At 39.1% G+C, this 10,860-nt stretch overlaps 1 protein-coding gene across 2 annotated transcripts in view; it reads left to right on the forward strand.

The window, feature by feature from the left end:
- The window catches only part of ppm1e (protein phosphatase, Mg2+/Mn2+ dependent, 1E), a 52,649-nt gene extending 42,857 nt beyond the window's left edge, over positions 1 to 9,792 (forward strand). For both annotated transcript variants that reach the window (XM_072374760.1, XM_072374761.1), the window contains exon 8: positions 250 to 9,792. In XM_072374760.1, coding sequence (XP_072230861.1) covers positions 250 to 1,178 — 929 coding nt within the window. In that variant the 3' untranslated portion in view covers positions 1,179 to 9,792. The remainder of the gene's footprint in view (positions 1 to 249) is intronic.
- The last annotated feature ends 1,068 nt before the right edge of the window (positions 9,793 to 10,860 follow it).

A 10,860-nucleotide genomic window follows, 5' to 3' on the forward strand; every position in this document is an offset into this window, starting at 1 on the left:
CCTACCAGACTATTCTCTTATTTGTTTTTTTTTAAAAGTTGTATTCCGGCAGTACTGTATTGCTTCCATTTTTCTCATTTATTGTTAGTATTTTGCTAACACTATTTTTCACCATACCTGATTTTAGTGTGCTTGAGTCTTCCAGAGAAAGTACTAATTGTATTAATATTCAGGCTTGTAAAGGCAGTTACTTGCCAAAATTTTTAGAATCCACAAAGTCCACAGTCAACCTGTTACCTCTGTTGACAGGTGACTCGGAGCACAAGCCCTACATCTGTGGGGATGCAGACCATAGTATCATCCCATTGGATGGCTCAGAAGACTACCTGATACTGGCCTGTGATGGTTTCTGGGACACCGTGAGTCCAGATGAGGCGGTGCGGGTGGTCAGTGACCATCTCCAGGAGAACAGTGGAGACACCACCATGGTGGCCCACAAGCTAGTGGCCTCGGCCCGTGACGCAGGCTCTAGTGATAATATAACTGTCATAGTGGTCTTCTTGCGGGATCCACGCTCTCCGCCACCGACCAGCACTGAGGACGAGGAGGAGGGTGAGGTGGAGGGACAGGTGGAGAAGGAGGAGGCTGCAGAGGTGGAGGAAGAAGAGCAGGAAGAGGAGGAGGAGGGGGAGGAAGATGAAGCAGTCAGGGTAGAACGGGATGGTGGTGAGGGTGGCAGCACTGCGGACATGGGGGGGAAGGGCCGGGGAGGCTGGCCCCTGCAGCAGTGCTCGGCTCCTGCTGACCTCGGCTACGAAGATCGAACGGACTCGTTTACGGACAGAACTAGCCTCAGCTTGCTGGGGCCATCGCTGGAGGGCCGCATCTCCCTGACCCGAGGCTCAAGAAAACCCTGCTTCAACTTTAGCCCCGACCTCTTTACTGCTTCCCGTATCTACCGAGAGGAACGCCCACTGAGACGCAGGCCCTGTATCCCTTTTCAGGAGCCTGGCATCTCTAGCTTCACGGACCCACTATGGCCCCAGACAGCCATGCTGTTAGGCCAAGCTGTGAGGCGAAGCCACAGGCCTGGTTATGGTAGTCGCCGATGGGGCCGGAGGTGGCCAAGCAGATCCAGGGAGCTGCTGGGCATGATACCACCAGGCCACATGCAGCCCTACTCCGATTGGAGGCCTGGAGTGGCAGTGCCTCACCTGCCCCATGATGCCACCATCTGAAGGGGCAATCCAAACCAAACCATCTCTGTCATTACTTCACTCCTCCCCCTGCCCCCCAGTCCACCCACCTTTGCCTTCAACAACACGTCTTTCTTTGATAGTAGGTAGTTGTGGCTCCTGCAGTTGTTATGTGATTATTGAATCTCTGTCAGAGGACTGATACTCTCTGTCCTAAGTTGAAATGTTTCCAAATGTAAGCTGGCCCACTAAACACAAGCCCTGCTCATTAATGCTGTAGGTAAATCCCATCTGCATCTTCTCTATTGTAAACACTGGTCGGTCAATTTGAAGCCAGAACTGGAAATGTTGGACAATAGGATGTATTCAGACAGAATGTGAAATAATTCTTAGAAGAGGTAATGTAGCATTCAGTGTGTGAAAATACCACAAAGAAGACTTTAGATGATTTTAGGATGTGTCACACCGGGATAAAGGAAAAAAACTGAAGTTCCAGGTTTATTTTAAAATCATTCGCCTGGACATGTTATTAGCTAGTAGGATATTAATTATGTATCGGTAAATAAAGTCTCAAGTGATTAAAAAAAATGCACTCAGTCTAAAGAGGCGTTTAACGTTTCATTTATGTGCCTGGTTGCTGCACACTCTTTAGACAGAAGTTTTTTGTTAATTTGGACAGACAGACACCTACATGCTTGTTGCACTGCAGGGATGTTCTCCCTTTCAGCCACAACAGTAATTGCAATGTTGGAAATGGATATTTTGGCATTTTGTTTGGCATTCTGTACTGTAATTTATTGTTACTTATCAGATGATAGAGTATATTATCCCTTACAACGTATGTCTGTAAAGATGTTAGCTGAAAATATTGGCCATGATGAACACTTTGTCATCAATGAGCCTTCCCTAAACTGCTCCCTAAAAGGGGAAAATACATTCATGTTTAAAATGTCATTATAGCTGTACTGTATAATCAATATTTCCCTTCATTTTCACTATAATATACCTTACACCAGAAATACACAAAAAATTTTGTATGTCACTTAAATAGCCCATCAATACATATTTCTGCATCTAAGAGGAATGACAGCCCTTTTGTCCATACCAGCAAAGAGAAAGACTGTGGGATCACTCAACATTATCATTTCTTCCTCTTCCTATTTCATATCAACCAAGTATAAACACGGGGTGAAGTGACTCATGATATCTTTGGACAGACGTTGAGAATGTCGAGAGACTGAGCATTACATCAGGCTCTAATGGCCTATCCTGCCTCCCTTGGTGGCAGATAAATAACGTTCATAGACGAGACTGGAACAAATGTTGCTCTTGTTTTGTGGCACTGCAGGCACATGTTGTCCTGCCCCCTCCCATGCAGTCAATGACCCAGCAGTTATCCAGCCACAATTTGTCTACAGATAAAAGCACTTAGCGTTGGATTATAAAAGATTAGAATTCACTTACCTGAATACATGCTTCATATAGTCCAGTATTCCAGAGGGGGGTAAACTCCTGTTGTAGTTGCTTTTGGTCCACATAGTGTTTACTTTTATAGAAAACCAACTCAAGGGAGATATTTTCCCAGCAGGCTTGATAAAAACACAAATTCATTTGGTTAAGAATCTTTGAAAACTACAGAACATGTGCCTTACATTGTATTACAAAGGCCTGCTTCACTCGGAATTACTAATTACAAGAATTAAATATTAATGTCAACATTAAATAAAAGACAGACTTTCAGTGGGGCCATTTCATGACTGCCAGATTAAAGTTGAAATCTGAAAATTCATATTTTACATAATATCTTATTTTTCTGATAAATATGAACCTATGTCCTGCAGCTGAATAACTTAGTTAATTCACGACATACAGACAGATACTACACTGGCTGTTATGTCATGTCAGTGTGAAGCTGTGCCTCCTAATGAATGGTTGTCATTTATGGTTATCATCATGTGACATCAGGCCACAAAAATAATCCTCCAACAAAATTTTCCAGCTTTATGGTACTTTTCTATTGATAGATTTTTTTAATCAAAGATACGGGAAATTTTATTTAGTTAAAAAAGTTTGTGGATTGGAACTAATATTTCTCCAACTAAATATTTAAAATTGACCCACCCTGTTATAATTACTGATATCAATATAATATACAGTAGTTTGGATATTGATACATTTTACTCGTAAGTGTGATGATGATTTGAATTAAATTTCTAGAAAAATATTTTTGGTCTTTTACAGTTGAGGTCACACATTAATTTTTTGCACATTGCACATTTGCACGAAATTTGCAGTGGAAGAGTTACATAATTGGATTCGCAAATGTACAGCATTTCTTTCATGATGTGATATTTGTCTTTAAAGTTAACTTAATGCTGATTCACTGTGAGTTAGCTTAAGATCAGGATCACTTTCAATTATATCTCTAATTTGACACAACTGTGACAAGCCTCACTTGTGAAAGGTTATTTCTTGTACTTGGTTTTTGCAGTTTCTTCATTATAACAGGCAAAAGCAAGTCTTAGAATGTCTGCCTTTTCAGTTAGCATAAGTCGTGCTACAGCAGTTTAGCATAAAGCCTGAAGAAAGGGGTAACGGCTATCTTTGCTGTACAGAAAAGCTGAGAAAGAAAAGCAACTTGCCCTGCATTGTTTAGTGGATTTTTGTTGCTGAAGTAAATTCTATTTACAATGTTTCTCCAGCTTGTGAAGCTACCTGTTATTCCTAGCTAGTTAAAAAAAAAAAGAAGTTGGATAGGAACATAAGTCTCCATCATTGTATGCAGGTGGAAGTGCTAGCTTGATTTTTGCAGTGTCAAAACAATTCCCAAAATGGAATCTGTTTTTGTACAGATTAAAGAATTTAGATCCAAGTTAAAGGTCCAGTGTGTACTATTCAATGAGACCAACTCAAACTGCAAACAAGGGCACTAAATTCATTTTGTAGTTTGATTTCACATAAAAACATGAGTTTATTGTCACAGGAGGCTGACACCAAGGTTCAAACCAATCATTTTGTGACTTAGAGATAAGTGCTTGTCCAACTGATATATTAAGCTCATCAGTTGCTGGATTTGCAGTAAGTTTCTTATTTAAGGTAGTCTACAAACAGAGCAGTGGTGTCAAACATGCCATGAAAAGCACGTTTTCCAAATTGTACAACAGCATAAAGAAAGTTCTGCACATTTTATGCCTCAATATCTCACATTAAGAGAGTGATTTATGTGTAAATATAGTTGGCGTGTTAACAGGCCCACTACAAACAGTCCGCAAAATATCCCAATCATCAGCAAATGCAAGATACTGTGTGTCATCGAGGCTGGCTCCCATGGCCCCACTGGAGCCTATATAGTTGAATGAGTCTTTGGTTTGTTCCAGATTCTTTACTGAAGTGCCACCACTCTGCTATCTCACGTGGTGCTCTGCAGTTCTGTTATCAGGTCATAGAATTGACAGAATAGAATTTACAGGATTGCATTTGCCTGGCTAAAACATAAACATATCAAAGCCTTGATATATATTCTATAGAATTAATCTTAAGGCGTATTCATTGATAAATAACTCTTTAACTATCAAATAATAATCTTGTTATTTTCTATGCTGCTATTGGATTATTGAAAAATGTGATTTACAGGCAAAGCACTTAAGGCCTTGTTGAGACTAAACTGTGGAGAGACTTCTGCCACATTAAACATGTAACCTTCATATCCAACCAAGCGCAATGTCCATAAACAGACTGTACTGCAAATTTGCAATGAAAATGTTATTGTTACTGTCAACCCCTTAAATGAGATTTATAAACATATGCAGTTTCTTTTGATAATATTGACAGATTTAGATAGCATAATGACGACTCAATCACCCATAAATAGTCACACAAAAGCAGCAACCTATATCTAGCCTGCAAATATCTACAGATTTTGGCTGGAATAGTGGTTATAGTCGGCATATTTTTACATTAGTGTCAGTTTCCTTAATTTGATGAAAATTCAGTGTGAATTTGATGATGAACCAAGAAGCATTGTAAGATATCTTAAGTAAGACCTTGAGCAATACAAGTTGTATGCTAAGAAATGCTCAAACCAAAAAGCTAGTTAGCTAATGCTAAAGCTAACTTTTTTTCCGGTCAAGAACATTTTGTTAAGGAGAAATGCTTTTGTACTCACGGTAAAGTGAATTATCCTCAAGAAAACGTACGGTTGAAAGGAAAATTTACAAATTAGATATTTCTTCTATTTTTGACATAACCAAGATTTAAACTCACGAAGAAACATGCCATGGACAAGTTAAACATGTTGAAATGTCTTGCCCTACACACCTTTAGAAAGAAGACAGATGCACTTGGTGGAAAAACTAATTATAATAGTTTTTAGTTAGGTGTATGAACCCTTTCGTAATCATACATAAAAGGGCACTGGAAATTATTCATAATATTCGGGGAAATAATTATAAGCTTTAATGAGAAAACTATTTTTTCAGCCCAGTCTTGCAGAAATGCGTGAAACTCACATAATATTTTTAAATGATAATGTCACAAGAGTTCCTTGGTTAGAAGTATAAAGGCCAACAAAATTCTGCTCTGGAAGTCAGAAAGGATTAGCACATTTGGAAAACTTTCTACAAGGTGAAGGAGATTCGATTTCCCTGTGTGGAGCCATTATCCCACTGCTTCATCACGATTTCTTGTTACTAAACTTGTTACTAAATTTGGTTGTTGTTTGACTTGGTTAAGACACTAAGAAAGATATCATGGTTTGGGTAGTCTGACAATCACTTGTCATATAGGTAACCAAGATGGTGACAGAGAAGCTTGTTGCCCTCCATGGTGCTAACATAGTATGATATTAAGATGAAATGTAGTTTGTGGTAATTTTTTATTAATTTCTGTGAGACAAGGTTTTCCCCACCATATTGAAACTAATTTATGGGATCAAGGAGCCAGATGTGAAATTCCTGACTAGAGGGACATTTCTAATTTTCACATTTAACCAAACAAAAACATGTAGTGTCACTTTGTAATAACCCATTTAGCCTTACCTGCTAACATCTGCCACAAACAAACACAGTTTAATACATTCCTTGCGATTTTGTCTTGTGTTTTGGGGTTCTGAAAATTCATTAGGCAGCTGTTAAGCTTTTTTTTCTTTCTTTCTTTTTACAAAATGATCATTTGGACACACACATTTTTTTCTGTGGTATTTTACTGGTAACTCCATTTTGCTTGATGAATTTCCATATGTCTATAAACCATTTCCCCTGGCCCGAAACATTTGAAACATTGTTCATAGCCAGGTTCCCACCATCACCTCTCCTTTCACTCTTACTATCCTGCAGCCACATGGATATACCATCGAAGAGCATCAGTGGAACAGAATGTACCTCATGTCCCAGAATGTGGTTAAGTAGGTCAACATGAGGTGGTGTCTTTTCCTTTTCTTTTGACATTTTTTCATGTTGAGAGTTGTTTCTTGGGGGTGTCTAGCTATAAGGAATGTACTGTTGAGATGCTCAACTTAAACTTAAGCCACTGGATCCCTTTTTGGAATTATTGCCACAGCGTTTATCTCTTGAAACCTGAAAACAGTTAACAAAGGAAATCACGGTCATATGAAATAATCATTTAGGCATGGATGCTTATGTATATTCTGAGGACTAATTGTAAGTTGAGCGAGTGCTGGAGAAGTATACATAAGATAATTCTGTCTTGTAAATCAGTGGCTTTAATCCATGTTCCACAAAGCCCAACAGCTGGGAGAGGTATTTACTTTTAACAGTCATTTGGTAAACTGTCTAAATCTCACAGCACCAGATGGAGGTGGGAGTGAGAATGTGATTTTATTGAAAGATGTTGAACCAGTCTGGCTTGAAGTGGAGTCATAGTAGTCCTATTATGGCTTAGCTGCTGTTTCACCTTGCTTTCTCACCCTGACATGAATAACAATTTGGGGAAAGATAAAAAAAAAAAAATGTTGATTATGAGCTTAAAATTATAATTTAACAATCAGCATTAGTTTTCATCCAAAAATGCTCTCAGTGTCAGCCATTTCTCCACTTAAATTCTACCAATAATTTGTAGGTTTTCACTCCAGCTGTGGAGGTGGGAGGCGACTACTATACCATAGATTAGAGATGAAGAACACATGGAGCTACTGTGGAGTTTCGGCCTCATTTAGAGCCACTGTGTTGCAACTGTTTTAGATCATGAAATAGATGTTTCCACTGATCATACCCACTTGGTGCCAAACTCTGAAGAAGCAGCGCTGCCATCAAGAGTCAGCATCTTGTTTTAATGACAATTCTTTAAACAAAATAGGTAACATTTGATCAATTATGTAGTATTAGTTTTGCATCAACACCAAAGTCCAACAGAAACTATAATGCCGTGTGAAACTTAGTTCGATCCACTATTTCTATGTTGAAAATACATTTTAAGCCTCAATGCAGAGCTTAGCACCAACATTAACTATTGTAGCTTTGACCAACCTTTTAATTAGCTGATAACATCGTACTCGATAACAGAGATCGGGAAATACAATTTTTGTACCTTTTACGAAAAGATGGGCATATAAGATCTCCTCAGAGGTATTTGCAAGTATATTTTGGAAATGGGCGCTACCATGTTACATATTTGGGGTTATTTGTAATAAGGGTCTTGACAGTAGTTATCAGAAGTGTAGTACTGATGTCTGCCAATTGCCAGCTCTAAATGCCAAACAATCTACAGTATAAGGGCAAAGCAGACATACAGCTGGACAACAGTCTGGTTGTACGTAATTACAGAAAATGATGGGGTTACTGTGAGCATCCCTGACAGTCCAAGACAGACAAATTGCAGCCGCTGGTGCCGAATGCCTTTATATTGTGGCTGAGCAGGAGGCAGGACCTCAATACATCATTTCCTCTGCCCCTGGTAACTGTGAAGACTTTAGGCAAATTACACAACATGGTGGCACCCATTTCTGAGATATTTTGGCTTCTCGTTTGTTCAGTGGGAGTAAACGCTGATTTGTTGCCCATCTCTATGTTCACTAAATGAGCATAGCTCAAAGTCAGTGATGCTTTCCTGGCAGGTTAGGTCATTCTGAGTGCTTGGAGAACACATAATGGCAGAGTCTGGTGAGATGTGACTCAGGAAAAATCCCTGCTCTTGTGCATGTGAGTATGTTTGAGGCGCTTGTGATACACACAGGTGTTCTTAAACATTCTCTGAATGAAGGAGTCTGTTCTTGGAAAAAAATGTGAGACCCTAGAGACCAGAGCAGACCTTTGGTGAAATTATTCAAAATCTGCCTGCAGCATCTAGTAGTTGTCCAGAAATGTCACTCAAAACCAAAGATGTGACCATCATGGTCGCACTAGAGGGGAAATAGGGTGCACCAATGTCTGAGGGGCTCGTGCTCTGCATGGCATAAATATTGAACAGTTGTCAACATTCTTCATGTCAGTATTTCAGACTGACATGGATTACATCTCCAGGGTTTCTCATAAAATTAGATGATTTGTAATAGTTTCCAGATCTTTTTTTGCTGACACAATGGGATGAGCTAATAGCAGTCCTGTTCTTGGCCACTCCTCAGAGCAGCCGTGAAGTGCAGTATTAGTTTTCCACTGTGTTGATTTATGTAGTAGTTTCACAGCAGGTCCTCAGCTGCTCTCTGTATGGCGACATGAACCACAGTGACGGCCGGTGACATAGATCAGTTAATTGAGTTCACCAAAGCCTTTACTTTAAGCCTGAGAATGAATTCTAGAGTGTTACACATCATATTGAATATTCACAGAAATTGTCACTGGATGAGCAATAAAAGTGTTTACCATCATACTTTGTGGTAAATCCTCCACCTCAGCTTGAGACACCCCCTCGCTCACGCTCTGCTCGCACTGAAAATTTCCTCTGAGTTGGATGTCTGTCTCTTCTCATGATGACAGCAAGCAGACGCTTGGCTCTGCTCTCCCATTATCACTGTCCAACTATTGCGCCATCCACGAATCTGCACTGTGTCTATGTACACACAAAGCTTTTTCTTTTTATCTGTAAGCAATAATGACGTTGTATTAAAAGGCTATCTGTGGGTTTGTCTTCTGCTGAAGGATGCAATAAAATGCAGTTCTGTCAGCCATACCTGAAAGAGCATTAATACAGAGCTCCTGAAGTCAGTTTCTCATTCATTTCTCCCTTCCCTAAAAACATAAATAGGTCTGTTGATCAGGTGTCACTATGTCTGCAGTCAGCTAGCTTTTCAGCTCAAAATGATCTCTTTGTATATGAAAACATGAATGTGAAGCTTTCTTCTTTAAAAAGGAGCTGCGATAAAAGAGGCAGAACATTTAAGTTGTATTGGCATTCCTCAGCAGTAAGGTGTTAGGACGTTTTGGACCTATGCACTGTTCAAATGTAGACCAGTGGATAATGTGCTGTGAGTGGGGATAAGTTCAGAGGGTTGACAATGACCCTCTCGCTCTTGTCCTCCAGGCTTGAAGACAAACCCCATGATTGGCTCTTCAACATGCAGGTTAAGTAGAGAAAATTTTAGAAAAGAAAAAAAAATCTAAACAGTAAAACACACGTTGAGTATCTGTATTATCTGTGTTTCTGTAGTATATAAACTTGTGTATTGTAACTGGTGATTAATTATGTATATATAAAGATTAGACCATGTTTCTGGCTGATGCTTTTTCCTTTCCTGATGAGCTGTGATTTTGTGTGAGTTTGGTCAGTTAACAGCACACAGCTTCACGGTAAAGTCAACGTGTGCATGTGGATGTTCTGCCATTGTACGTAGTATTATTAGCAATGCAGCATTTTGATCAGTGGGCTCCTAAAATGTGAAAAAATGGCAACATCAAACAAACTCAGTGTATAACAAATAGGTTTACACAGTACAAATAGAAAAAAACTGAAGAACTGAAGAAATAACCACAAGAACACCACACTACATAGAGATAAGTTTCAAAATCCTGAAAGGTTACTGTTGAACCACAACTTTAAATCAAATGAAAGGAAAAGTTACGTAAATAAGTTTGAGATAGTTATACACTTGAATGAAGTGAATAAAAATACATATAAATAATACATCCAAGTCAAATTTATTTAGAGAGCAGACTAAAAGTACAAAGAATGTTAATGTGAGGAAGTATAACTGGCTAAAGTTTTATGATGGATGGATTTATGAATAACTATCCTGAAAAAGGAACAGCTTCTGGTTCACACACCTTTTATTCTGAGCTGGTTCTGCAGCACAGTGGTCAGCACCGTCGTCTCAAAATAGGTTACCAGTTCAAATATCTGCTTTCACTGGAGTTCACAGTCCAAAAACATGCATGTTAGGTTAATTGCTTGGTGGCACCAATGACCCAAGAATTCTGAAGAGAAGTTTAAAAAATCTGAATTTAGTGGAGAAGGGAATTTACCCCCTGAACACAATCAAGGCAATATGTCTCCTCACATACTTTCTAATTGAAAGTTGGATGAGAGGATCAGTATGTCATCATACTTCGCTACGTTCCAATAGTAAACCACGCTCTTTTTACATTAACTTTGCAGCGGTCTGCTTATTTTATGCATTATCAAAATGAGTGGTAATGGGAATATTCTCACCCCTAACCCAACACAGTGTAACAATACTCCATTTAAAGTCCTGCATGTATCACCCTAGTTAAGGAGAACATTGAATCAGATATCAAAAGTATTCTTTTGGATTCTAGATAAAATTGATGCATCAAAA

The sequence above is a fragment of the Leuresthes tenuis genome, unplaced genomic scaffold (assembly GCF_036924035.1).
Source record: "Leuresthes tenuis unplaced genomic scaffold, fLeuTen1.0.hap1 SCAF_21, whole genome shotgun sequence".
Taxonomy (NCBI): Eukaryota; Metazoa; Chordata; class Actinopteri; order Atheriniformes; family Atherinopsidae; genus Leuresthes; species Leuresthes tenuis.